Here is a 13824-nt window from a genome sequence, read left to right as displayed (position 1 = left end):
TAGTCCTCATGTGCGTTGGTCTCCGTTCTTAGGATAGTTCCTGAATTAAAGGGAGTCTGTCAGCGGGAAAACTAATGACCGGAGCTTGTAGGGCGGCTTCTACACTTTCCAAAGATGTCTGTCTTATTCTGCATCGCTCCGTTCTCATGAGTCGGGATTAGCCGAAAACGACTTTAGGGGTGTCCTGTCCTGAGGGGCTTCACTCTCCGTTCTACATAATTGACCCTGATGGCTTCCCGTCGCTTGAGTGACATCTCCCACTTTGTGCTGGCGATCTATCAGAATATGGCGGTGCCCACGGCCTCCGCAAAAATGGCTCCTCGGTCGGCTGTGACTGAGGCCTTAAAACGGCACTGTCAGGTCCCCATAGATGTGCGGTATCATAACGCTGACGGCTTTTTCGGTGGGCGTAATCGCTGGGCTGTGAGGAACGTCCCCTCCCCCACACACAGACACACACACTGAGCTGTAGCATCCGGCTGTATAATATAGGAGCTGAGCAGCCGCCATATGTCAATACCCGACAATAGTGCGTTGGAGGCGAGGAAGTGGTTAAACTAAAATAAACAAAAAAATGTTACAACCACATTTATAGACAAACAGTAAACGGATGACGTGTACAGACCGCACAGTGCTTACATCCATCTTTACACGTATGATCTATAGATGTTAAACCAATTGCAGAGGTTCGGGTTATCGGCTAGAGCGTGATCGCTTGTGACCCTGAAAACGCGTTCTCGTCTTTTGCAATAAGATATCAGGCTGCAGATATAACCGATTGCAGAAGAACCCATCTGTATTTCTGCACGACAGGCCGCGACCAAGTACTGCCAAGTGTCAGGGCTCAGATGCACGATCACTGCAACGTCCATTTATATTTAACACACGGCACACGTCTAATGGGTCGGGTGTCCATACTAGAAGGGGCTGTCCAAGGCCCTGTGTGTATAGGATACTGATGACCTATCTGATCGGTATAGGTCCAATAACCAGACCCCGCACTGATCAGCTCATCCAGCTGCAGGAAGCAGTATACAGGGTATATGGACGGAAGCAGCTCTGTTACTATTCAAGTGAATGGCAGCGGTATACGGAAGCCTTAAAGAGGACCTTTCATGTCCTCAGATGTGCGCTATTATATACCCATTCCCTGTAGGTGCCCCGGTGCTGTAGATATCGGTGCCGGTAGTTTCAGCACCAATATCTCCCCACTGTCAGGAGGGCGGGGCTTACTGGTTAACGCCCCCTCTCCCCTGACAGTACAAGGCTATGGGGGGCGCAGATCATCCTTGTGCGGACGGTGCCGCGTTCTCATAGACCCGTATCTGCACCTATAGCCTTACGGATATCACGTGACAGAATACCGAACCTTCAGGAATATGATGAGACATCCAGGAGACACCGTCATGTTATGTCATAGAATGAGGCAACATATTATCACGTGTATTGTCCCAGGGAGTTTTTGGGCTAGGAGGAATCACAAACACATACATGGGATTTTGGAAACTACCTGGGATTCATCATCACTATCAAATAAACCGATTGTGGTCACACCTGTAGCATAGAACAACAAATTTCGGTCACACCCGCAGCCCAGTGGCCCCCTCAGATACTTGGGGCGCAGACACCAGCCCGGCCAGTAAAGCCCACAACATCTGTCAGGAATGGCGCAGCTGTAAACATAAAGAACTACAAGTCCCAGGATGTCCCCCACACAGCGGCTGCAGGTGTATCAGAGGCTCAACATCAGTGACGTCTATAGGGAGGAGCAGAAGGGCCGCTGTGCAGAGAACCACAAGTCCCAGCAAGGCCTTACTATAAGGAGAAGGTCTGCCATGTAGAGGAACCACAAGTCCCAGCAAGGCCCTTACTATAAGGAGAAGGTCTGCCATGTAGGGGAACCACAAGTCCCAGCAAGGCCTTCATATAAGGAGAAGGTCTGCCATGTAGGGGAACCACAAGTCCCAGCAAGGCCTTAGTATAAGGAGAAGGTCTGCCATGTAGGGGAACCACAAGTCCCAGCAAGGCCTTACTATAAGGAGAAGGTCTGCCATGTAGGGGAACCACAAGTCCCAGCAAGGCCTTACTATAAGGAGAAGGTCTGCCATGTAGGGGAACCACAAGTCCCAGCAAGCCCCTTACTATAAGGAGAAGGTCTGCCATGTAGAGGAACCACAAGTCCCAGCAAGGCCTTACTATAAGGAGAAGGTCTGCCATGTAGGGGAACCACAAGTCCCAGCAAGGCCTTACTATAAGGAGAAGGTCTGCCATGTAGGGGAACCACAAGTCCCAGCAAGCCCCTTACTATAAGGAGAAGGTCTGCCATGTAGGGGAACCACAAGTCCCAGCAAGGCCTTACTATAAGGAGAAGGTCTGCCATGTAGAGGAACCACAAGTCCCAGCAAGGCCTTACTATAAGGAGAAGGTCTGCCATGTAGAGGAACCACAAGTCCCAGCAAGGCCTTACTATAAGGAGAAGGTCTGCCATGTAGGGGAACCACAAGTCCCAGCAAGGCCTTACTATAAGGAGAAGGTCTGCCATGTAGGGGAACCACAAGTCCCAGCAAGGCCTTACTATAAGGAGAAGGTCTGCCATGTAGGGGAACCACAAGTCCCAGCAAGGCCTTACTATAAGGAGAAGGTCTGCCATGTAGGGGAACCACAAGTCCCAGCAAGGCCTTACTATAAGGAGAAGGTCTACCATGTAGAGGAACCACAAGTCCCAGCAAGGCCCTTACTATAAGGAGAAGGTCTGCCATGTAGAGGAACCACAAGTCCCAGCAAGGCCTTACTATAAGGAGAAGGTCTGCCATGTAGGGGAACCACAAGTCCCAGCAAGGCCTTACTATAAGGAGAAGGTCTGCCATGTAGGGGAACCACAAGTCCCAGCAAGCCCCTTACTATAAGGAGAAGGTCTGCCATGTAGGGGAACCACAAGTCCCAGCAAGCCCCTTACTATAAGGAGAAGGTCTGCCATGTAGAGGAACCACAAGTCCCAGCAAGACCTTACTATAAGGAGAAGGTCTGCCATGTAGGGGAACCACAAGTCCCAGCAAGGCCTTACTATAAGGAGAAGGTCTGCCATGTAGGGGAACCACAAGTCCCAGCAAGGCCTTACTATAAGGAGAAGGTCTGCCATGTAGAGGAACCACAAGTCCCAGCAAGGCCTTACTATAAGGAGAAGGTCTGCCATGTAGGGGAACCACAAGTCCCAGCAAGGCCTTACTATAAGGAGAAGGTCTGCCATGTAGGGGAACCACAAGTCCCAGCAAGGCCTTACTATAAGGAGAAGGTCTGCCATGTAGAGGAACCACAAGTCCCAGCAAGGCCTTACTATAAGGAGAAGGTCTGCCATGTAGAGGAACCACAAGTCCCAGCAAGGCCTTACTATAAGGAGAAGGTCTGCCATGTAGGGGAACCACAAGTCCCAGCAAGGCCTTACTATAAGGAGAAGGTCTGCCATGTAGAGGAACCACAAGTCCCAGCAAGGCCCTTACTATAAGGAGAAGGTCTGCCATGTAGAGGAACCACAAGTCCCAGCAAGGCCTTACTATAAGGAGAAGGTCTGCCATGTAGGGGAACCACAAGTCCCAGCAAGCCCCTTACTATAAGGAGAAGGTCTGCCATGTAGAGGAACCACAAGTCCCAGCAAGGCCTTACTATAAGGAGAAGGTCTGCCATGTAGGGGAACCACAAGTCCCAGCAAGGCCTTACTAGAAGGAGAAGGTCTGCCATGTAGGGGAACCACAAGTCCCAGCAAGGCCTTACTATAAGGAGAAGGTCTGCCATGTAGGAGAACCACAAGTCCCAGCAAGGCCTTACTATAAGGAGAAGGTCTGCCATGTAGGAGAACCACAAGTCCCAGCAAGGCCTTACTATAAGGAGAAGGTCTGCCATGTAGGGGAACCACAAGTCCCAGCAAGGCCTTACTAGAAGGAGAAGGTCTGCCATGTAGGGGAATCACAAGTCCCAGCAAGGCCTTACTATAAGGAGAAGGTCTGCCATGTAGGGGAACCACAAGTCCCAGCAAGCCCCTTACTATAAGGAGAAGGTCTGCCATGTAGGGGAATCACAAGTCCCAGCAAGGCCTTACTATAAGGAGAAGGTCTGCCATGTAGGGGAACCACAAGTCCCAGCAAGCCCCTTACTATAAGGAGAAGGTCTGCCATGTAGGGGAACCACAAGTCCCAGCAAGGCCTTACTATAAGGAGAAGGTCTGCCATGTAGGGGAACCACAAGTCCCAGCAAGGCCTTACTAGAAGGAGAAGGTCTGCCATGTAGGGGAACCACAAGTCCCAGCAAGGCCTTACTATAAGGAGAAGGTCTGCCATGTAGAGGAACCACAAGTCCCAGCAAGGCCTTATTATAAGGAGAAGGTCTGCCATGTAGGGGAACCACAAGTCCCAGCAAGGCCTTACTAGAAGGAGAAGGTCTGCCATGTAGAGGAACCACAAGTCCCAGCAAGGCCTTACTATAAGGAGAAGGTCTGCCATGTAGGGGAATCACAAGTCCCAGCAAGCCCCTTACTATAAGGAGAAGGTCTGCCATGTAGGGGAATCACAAGTCCCAGCAAGGCCTTACTATAAGGAGAAGGTCTGCCATGTAGGGGAACCACAAGTCCCAGCAAGCCCTTTACTATAAGGAGAAGGTCTGCCATGTAGGGGAATCACAAGTCCCAGCAAGGCCTTACTAGAAGGAGAAGGTCTGCCATGTAGGGGAACCACAAGTCCCAGCAAGGCCTTACTATAAGGAGAAGGTCTGCCATGTAGGCGAACCACAAGTCCCAGCAAGGCCTTACTAGAAGGAGAAGGTCTGCCATGTAGGGGAACCACAAGTCCCAGCAAGCCCTTTACTATAAGGAGAAGGTCTGCCATGTAGGGGAACCACAAGTCCCAGCAAGCCCCTTACTATAAGGAGAAGGTCTGCCATGTAGAGGAACCACAAGTCCCAGCAAGCCCCTTACTATAAGGAGAAGGTCTGCCATGTAGGGGAACCACAAGTCCCAGCAAGCCCCTTACTATAAGGAGAAGGTCTGCCATGTAGGGGAATCACAAGTCCCAGCAAGCCCCTTACTATAAGGAGAAGGTCTGCCATGTAGGGGAATCACAAGTCCCAGCAAGGCCTTACTATAAGGAGAAGGTCTGCCATGTAGAGGAACCACAAGTCCCAGCAAGGCCTTACTATAAGGAGAAGGTCTGCCATGTAGAGGAACCACAAGTCCCAGCAAGGCCTTACTATAAGGAGAAGGTCTGCCATGTAGAGGAACCACAAGTCCCAGCAAGGCCTTACTATAAGGAGAAGGTCTGCCATGTAGAGGAACCACAAGTCCCAGCAAGGCCTTACTATAAGGAGAAGGTCTGCCATGTAGGAGAACCACAAGTCCCAGCAAGGCCTTACTATAAGGAGAAGGTCTGCCATGTAGAGGAACCACAAGTCCCAGCAAGGCCCTTACTATAAGGAGAAGGTCTGCCATGTAGGAGAACCACAAGTCCCAGCAAGGCCTTACTATAAGGAGAAGGTCTGCCATGTAGGGGAACCACAAGTCCCAGCAAGGCCTTACTAGAAGGAGAAGGTCTGCCATGTAGGGGAACCACAAGTCCCAGCAAGCCCCTTACTATAAGGAGAAGGTCTGCCATGTAGGGGAATCACAAGTCCCAGCAAGGCCTTACTATAAGGAGAAGGTCTGCCATGTAGGGGAACCACAAGTCCCAGCAAGGCCTTACTATAAGGAGAAGGTCTGCCATGTAGGGGAACCACAAGTCCCAGCAAGGCCTTACTAGAAGGAGAAGGTCTGCCATGTAGGGGAACCACAAGTCCCAGCAAGGCCTTACTATAAGGAGAAGGTCTGCCATGTAGAGGAACCACAAGTCCCAGCAAGGCCTTATTATAAGGAGAAGGTCTGCCATGTAGGGGAACCACAAGTCCCAGCAAGGCCTTACTAGAAGGAGAAGGTCTGCCATGTAGAGGAACCACAAGTCCCAGCAAGGCCTTACTATAAGGAGAAGGTCTGCCATGTAGGGGAATCACAAGTCCCAGCAAGGCCTTACTATAAGGAGAAGGTCTGCCATGTAGGGGAACCACAAGTCCCAGCAAGCCCTTTACTATAAGGAGAAGGTCTGCCATGTAGGGGAATCACAAGTCCCAGCAAGGCCTTACTAGAAGGAGAAGGTCTGCCATGTAGGGGAACCACAAGTCCCAGCAAGGCCTTACTATAAGGAGAAGGTCTGCCATGTAGGCGAACCACAAGTCCCAGCAAGGCCTTACTAGAAGGAGAAGGTCTGCCATGTAGGGGAACCACAAGTCCCAGCAAGCCCTTTACTATAAGGAGAAGGTCTGCCATGTAGGAGAACCACAAGTCCCAGCAAGACCTTACTATAAGGAGAAGGTCTGCCATGTAGAGGAACCACAAGTCCCAGCAAGCCCCTTACTATAAGGAGAAGGTCTGCCATGTAGAGGAACCACAAGTCCCAGCAAGCCCCTTACTATAAGGAGAAGGTCTGCCATGTAGGGGAACCACAAGTCCCAGCAAGCCCCTTACTATAAGGAGAAGGTCTGCCATGTAGGGGAATCACAAGTCCCAGCAAGCCCCTTACTATAAGGAGAAGGTCTGCCATGTAGGGGAATCACAAGTCCCAGCAAGGCCTTACTATAAGGAGAAGGTCTGCCATGTAGAGGAACCACAAGTCCCAGCAAGGCCTTACTATAAGGAGAAGGTCTGCCATGTAGAGGAACCACAAGTCCCAGCAAGGCCTTACTATAAGGAGAAGGTCTGCCATGTAGAGGAACCACAAGTCCCAGCAAGGCCTTACTATAAGGAGAAGGTCTGCCATGTAGAGGAACCACAAGTCCCAGCAAGGCCTTACTATAAGGAGAAGGTCTGCCATGTAGGAGAACCACAAGTCCCAGCAAGGCCTTACTATAAGGAGAAGGTCTGCCATGTAGGGGAACCACAAGTCCCAGCAAGGCCTTACTATAAGGAGAAGGTCTGCCATGTAGGAGAACCACAAGTCCCAGCAAGGCCTTACTATAAGGAGAAGGTCTGCCATGTAGAGGAACCACAAGTCCCAGCAAGGCCTTACTATAAGGAGAAGGTCTGCCATGTAGAGGAACCACAAGTCCCAGCAAGGCCTTACTATAAGGAGAAGGTCTGCCATGTAGGAGAACCACAAGTCCCAGCAAGGCCTTACTATAAGGAGAAGGTCTGCCATGTAGGGGAACCACAAGTCCCAGCAAGGCCTTACTATAAGGAGAAGGTCTGCCATGTAGGGGAACCACAAGTCCCAGCAATAGTCTCACCTCAGTGTCCCGATCATGTCCCCGGACCTCCGGCATCTCCTCAGCGCTCTCCGCTCCTCCTCGCTGACGCTCTCCGCAGCCGTTAGTGAGAAGCCGGGAGGAGAATTGTCTTCACATAGTAAGAGCTGTGGGGAGGGGCCTAAGTCATATGGGAAATGCTGTGATGTCACGGGGTCATGTGACCTCATTACGTTACCAAAACCTCCTGCAGTGATACTATGAGTGTCCGGGGTAAGGACCTGCGGGGTGTGAGGGCCAATATTACAAGTATCACAGCACAGGCTTAGTCATCTGTAAGCTCAGACTCTTCTTTAGTTCCTCACTTCTTTAACCCCTCAGAGCACAGTCATGAAGGGTAAAACTTGAGGGGGTGCGGTGGTTTCCTTAAAGGGATTGTCCAGATTACATTTTTTATCTCACCTCTGTGAAAGGTGAAAAAAAACAAAAAAAAAACCTCTCCCAAACGCCTCCCATCGCGGTCTCCACCAAAAACGTCAGTGGACTAAAAGAACAGCCTGATCGCAACGCGTTGACAGCAGTTTTGGAACCACGAGCGCCATTTTTCCGGGGATTGCCAGCACCCCAAAAAAACCTGTCACCTGTATTCTATGCGTCACTATGATTATAGCGTTGGAGTCTCCGTATTCTGACGCCTGAAACTTATTATTATATCTCCTTATTAGAGATGAGCGAACAGTAAAATATTTGATGTTCGTTATTCGTTACAAATAGCCACTCAATATTCGACTAGGGGAACGAATATGGAACCCCATTATAGTCTATAGGAGAAAATGCTTCGTTTCAGGGGATCCCACCATTCACCTCAGGAGGGTCACCAAGTCCACTATGACACCCCAGGAAATGATACCAACACCTCTGCAATGTAACTGGGACAGCAGGGGGCGCATGTCTGGGGGCATCTAACACACCAAAGCCCCTCTATTACCCCAACATCACAGCATAACAACTACACACTATACACACTCACTACAACCTCTATCAAAGTGGGAAATACCTGGAAACCTTCTTTACTCCCCAAATGAAGGGACACAAACCCCAATTTAAGCTCAACAAACATTAACAAGCACCCCTTTATATCACGTTCCCCATGACAGCCACAGATGGAATAGACAATGGGAAATCCTTCACTCCCCACCCTGACCTGTCATTGTGTGTGTGTGTGTGTGTGTGTGTCTGTGATGTGGTAAGAGCTTCCAAAATTCACTTTTATGGCCCTTAACATGAGCCCTTCCAAATTACGTTCCAGGCCCTTAAGCTGAGCTACCAGCAGAGATTGAGGCCCTTTAAAATTCTTAGCCCCTATAACAGTGATTCCAGAACCATCACTCTCATTGTGTTGGATTGATGCAGTGGATTGGACTGAGGACCCAGACATTGACCTTGATTTGGATTGTGAAATTGATAACATTTTGGCAGTAAGTCCTGGGGGTAACTTTTACTTAGAGGACCGCAAAGGGGGAGAATTGGCTGCAACCACTACTAGCGGTAATGGTCCTCTAATATGGGACTTTACAGGGTTCTGATCAGGTGTTAATAGTCCAAACAACATGCTCCAGTACTTTACATGTAGATCAGAAACCACTTTCCCTTCCGACACCAGATTTAACCAAGCTTCACCATCATCATCCTGCTGAGATGGAGCCACTAAAGGAAACCTTGCCTTCTGGAGCTGCGACTGAGCCAAATCTAAACACAGAGTCCTTTGGAACGGAACAAAATTCACCAGCAGTGTTTTTGGCCCTTTGGGTGAGTTGAGCCTTGCACCAGCGTGTATCCCGTAACATCAGGCGGGCCCTAAGTTCTGCTCTAAGTTACACAAAGCTCCACTTGACCATCAACGCGTGGACAAGTGCATGCGGCCAGGGACGCTACATCTCAATAGCAGCACACTGCCTGAATGTACAGTCATGGCCAAAAGTTTTGAGAATGATACAAATATTACTTGTTACAAAGTCTACTGCTTCAGTTTTCCTAATGGCAATTTGCATATACTCCAGAATGTTATAAAGAGTGATCAGCTTAACAGCAATTACTTGCAAAGTCAATATTTGCCTAGAAAATGAACTTTATCCCCCAAAACACATTTCAACATCATTGCAGCCCTGCCATAAAAGGACCAGCTAACATCGTTTCAGTGATTGCTCCATTAACACAGGTGTGGGTGTTGATGAGGACAGGGCTGGAGATCAATCTGTCATGATTAAGTAAGAATGACACCACTGGACACTGTAAAAGGAGGCTGGTGCTTGGCATCATTGTTTTTCTTCTGTTCACCATGGTTATCTCTAAAGAAACACGTGCAGTCATCATTGCACTGCACAAAAATGGCCTAACAGGGAAGAGTATCACAGCTAGAAAGATTGCACCTCAGTCACCAATTTATTGCATCATCAAGAACTTCAAGGAGAGAGGGTCCATTGTTGGCAAAAAGGCTCCAGGGCGCCCAAGAAAGACCAGCAAGTGCCAGGACCGTCTCTTAAAAGTGTTTCAGCTGCGGGATCGGGCTACCAGCAGTGCAGAGCTTGCTCAGGAATGGCAGCAGGCAGGTGTGAGTGCATCTGCACGCACTGTGAGGCGGAGACTCTTGGAGCAAGGCCTGGTCTCAAGGAGGGCAGCAAAGAGGCCACTTCTCTCCAGAAAAAACATCAGGGACAGACTGATATTCTGCAGAAGGTACAGGGAGTGGACTGCTGAGGACTGGGGGAAAGTCATTTTCTCTGATGAATCCCCTTTTTAATTGTTTGGGACATCTGGAAAACAGCTTATTGGGAGAAGACGAGGTGAGCGCTACCACCAGTCTTGTCTCATGCCAACTGTAAAGCATCCTGAAACCATTCATGTGTGGGGTTGCTTCTCACAGTCTTGCCTAAAACATACTGAACATGGGCATGCAGCATGCAAATTCTGGCAGCAACAACAATGCATAGAAATAACATGAAAGGGGAATAGTAATACAGGACAATTAACTAATAAATATGAGGAGAACGGCACAGTATAGGGGGGCGATATTCAAGACAAGAGGGACACCCCACGAAATATAATCCCCTTACCAATTCGTATGTTGATTAAAATAATCCTGCAAAATTTCGGTGGCCTAAGGGCTCGCTCACGCAGAGTTTTTTGGCAGCAGATTTTGACGCGGTATCCGCCTCTAAATCCGCTGCCAAAAACGGCTCCCATTGACTTCAATGCGAGCCGCTCGCTTCTTTTTTCTGCTAGCTAGTAGTGGGGAAAATAGCGACATGCCGCTTCTTCCTACGGCTGAGTCAGCCACAGCGTCGGCAGTTGCGAGACTCCCTCCCAATTAGGCCTAATCTAGAGCGGAGTGCCGCAGAGGGATACTGGTGCACTGCATTGGCTAGCCACACGGTATAGTCACATGCCAAATCCATTTTCCACCGTGTGAACATAACCTAAAAGAACAGTCTAATCGCAGCGCGTTAATATCCGTTGTAGAATCATTGTGAATAAAACAGAGGTTTTTTCTCGCAGTGTTTTTTTTTGTGATTTGCTTCCTCGTCCTAAAGGGGATTTCTCACCCCAAATGGATATTTTGTGCTGATGACTCAATCATAGGATAGGTCATCCGTATGTGACCTGTAGGCGATCTGACCCCGTAAACATCAACCTCCAGGAGCAAGAAATTGTTGCAATAGACAGAGCGCGCCCTCGGTCTGCTCCTATGTCAGAGGCAACGTTCGGCTCCCTGGGTCGCTTGGCCCACTCCTTCCCTGATCTCAGGTAATTTACCTGTGCTATGGGGAGGGCAAAAAAACAAATTCCTCTGTGAACTGTTCTGTGTGCCTAACAATACGCTTGAATGATCTGTTAATAGTTCTCTTATTCATGGTTTCGGTTGCGAGTACTTAGACTAGCTTTTAGCTTGCAATACTTATTTATAGAGCTGATCTATCTAGGGGTTAGGAAACATATTTTGGTTGCACTACGTGATGGGTCAGCCATGGTCTCCGAGACATTGTTACTAAATATGGTATCAAACTAGCTACTTCCTAAATTTAATTTTATATACTATTACAGTGTTGACCAAAAGTATTAGCACCCCTGCAATTCTGTCAGATAATACTCAGTTTCTTCCAGAAAATGATTGCAATCACAAATTCTTTGGTATTTTCTTCATTTAATTTGTCTTCAAAGGAAAACCACAAAAAGAACTGTCAAAAAGCCAAATTGGATATAATTCCACACCAAACATAAAAAGGGGTGGACAAAAGTATTGGCACTCTTTGAAAAATCATGTGATGCTTCTCTAACTTGTGTAATTAATAGCACCTGTTACTTACCTGAGACACCTAACAGGTGTTGGCAATAACTAAATCACACTTGCAGCCAGTTGAAATGGATTAAAGTTGACTCCACCTCTGTCCTGTGTCCTTGTGTGACCACATTGAGCATGGAGAAAAGAAAGAAGACCAAAGAACTGTCTGAGGACTTGAGAAGCAAAATTGTGAGGAATGCGAAAAGAAGCAGGATGGCACTGCTGGGTCTGTAAACGTAATGGCTGGTAGGCTGGAGGTAAATTAGAGGCCTTAAACCTTTTTCATATAGAGCCGTGGGGGTGCTCAGCAACCAGAAAAAAGCGTTGAATAACAAATTGCAGAGAAGAAAATAGGAAGGGCACTCAACCACTCAGAGGCTCAACTTCATAAAAGAATTTCCTTTATTAGGGTATCACATCTTAAAAGTAGTCCTTGTAGGGAGGGAAGTACAGCATCAATGGCAAGAAAGGCAACAGCCGTTTCGCGCTACTACATGCGCTTTTTCAAGCCTCAGAATGCAATCACAAACAGACACAGAGACAGGCTTAAATACTTTAGGAACAATTATGCATATAGAAAACTCCTGTGATGACTTGCCAATCAACCAATAAGGATAATGGAGTAATGTCACTTTAAATTCTTTCCCTTGTTTAGCGGACCAGAATGGAAACCGCTATATATATATTTAAACAGCTGCTGAACGGCCGATACATATGCACACTACGTGCCTCGGCCACATTCTCCAATCAAGCCATTAAACGGCGTTTTCGGCCAATACCTTTTAGGCCGATGCGCACGCGCAGTGCCTACATCGGCTGCATATGGATCCGAAGCCGAGCGGCTGACCAATCATGGCAAAGCCGATGCGCATGCACATATATGCATTCTCGGCCAGTACTGGTTTTTTAGGCCGATGCGCACGAACAGTGCCTTCATTAATTGCATATAAATAGACAGCTAACCAATCGTAGCGGGGCCGATGCGCATGCACACATCCGTAGCATCTGTATGTTTTCCTCAATTATCCTTCTAAGGCGCCGGCCAATCAGAACAATGCCGATGCGCATGCGCATTTGGACGCAACAACCCGTTGCCGATGCACTACCTCATTACTGGAAGCGCAGACCACAAGGTATGTACTAATAACAGATTCTGCAAAAAATTCGGATGATGGATAAACCTTGAAACCATCTAATTTGAGCTTACAAATTCAATATTCACACATTATCAAAAAGAACCAAATAATTGGATATTAAAAGAGTGATAGAAAATAATATTTTTTACAATTAGATGACTGAAAAAACGGGGCCATTCACAAGAAAATTCCCATGTCTAGTCTATCATTTAACCCCAGAGGACCTGTTGCATCGGTCCGTAAGATCCATTTCGCTTCACATTGAAGCGATAATTTATTGTGGTCCCCTTTTCAATTCCAGCAAATCTCAAACAATTTGCATCTCCATCATGCAAATCATGAATATGTTGTATTAGACATGGAGAACCTTTTTTTAGTGTGGATAGACTTATAATGTTCTCAGAACCTAACATAAAGGGGTCTAATAGTTTTGCCAATATAATAATAACCGCATGGGCAGTAAATTACGTAAACCACGAATTGTGTTTTGCAGTTCCAAAATTGATTTACCGTATGTTGAATTCTCCCAAATGACAATATATTCTTTTTTAAATTATAGCGACAATATTTACAATTGCCGCATGAAAAATTTCCCTTTGGGCATAATTTATCTAACCAGTTAAGATTTGTTTGAGATGTCATACGACTTGATACTAATGTATCTTTTATGGTTCTACAACGCCTGAAACTGATTAGCGGTTTTCTTTCTGCCCTAGTTGCTAAAGTGGTGTCAGTCTGAATTATGCTCCAATTACGATAAATAGCGGATTTGATTTGGTTTTCCATAGGGCTATACTTAAAGGGATTCTACCACTAAAACACATTTTTTTCTAGTTAACACGTCGGAATAGCCTTTAGAAAGGCTATTCGTCTCTTACCTTTGGATGGAGGAAGTGATGATCCGACCCCCGCATATATAGCCCTGATCTCAGCATCATCCAGTCTGTCTGGGGTGACATGAAGAGACAGACGAATTGGAGCAAGCAACATCCACAGAAGATCTGGGCTTAGTTCTCCAAGATGGCGGCGGGAACAACCTCCCTGCCAAAAACTGTCTGCCTGTACCGAGAAGAACTGATAAAGGGCAAAGGTCAC

The 13824-nt window shown here is 47.7% G+C and overlaps 1 protein-coding gene across 2 annotated transcripts in view; it reads right to left on the bottom strand.

The window, feature by feature from the left end:
- The window catches only part of LOC142219303 (C-type lectin domain family 2 member D-like), a 33164-nt gene extending 25799 nt beyond the window's left edge, over positions 1 to 7365 (bottom strand). For both annotated transcript variants that reach the window (XR_012717547.1, XM_075288257.1), the window contains exon 1: positions 7297 to 7365. Coding sequence is in view for 1 of the 2 variants with exons in the window: in XM_075288257.1 (XP_075144358.1) it covers positions 7297 to 7332 (36 nt within the window). In the remaining variant the exon portion in view is untranslated. The remainder of the gene's footprint in view (positions 1 to 7296) is intronic.
- Positions 7366 to 13824: the final 6459 nt, after the last annotated feature.

Source organism: Leptodactylus fuscus, chromosome 10 (genome assembly GCF_031893055.1).
Source record: "Leptodactylus fuscus isolate aLepFus1 chromosome 10, aLepFus1.hap2, whole genome shotgun sequence".
NCBI classification, from domain to species: Eukaryota; Metazoa; Chordata; class Amphibia; order Anura; family Leptodactylidae; genus Leptodactylus; species Leptodactylus fuscus.
The sequence above is the reverse complement of the archived record's forward strand: the minus strand, read 5'-3'. Positions and strand labels throughout refer to the sequence as shown.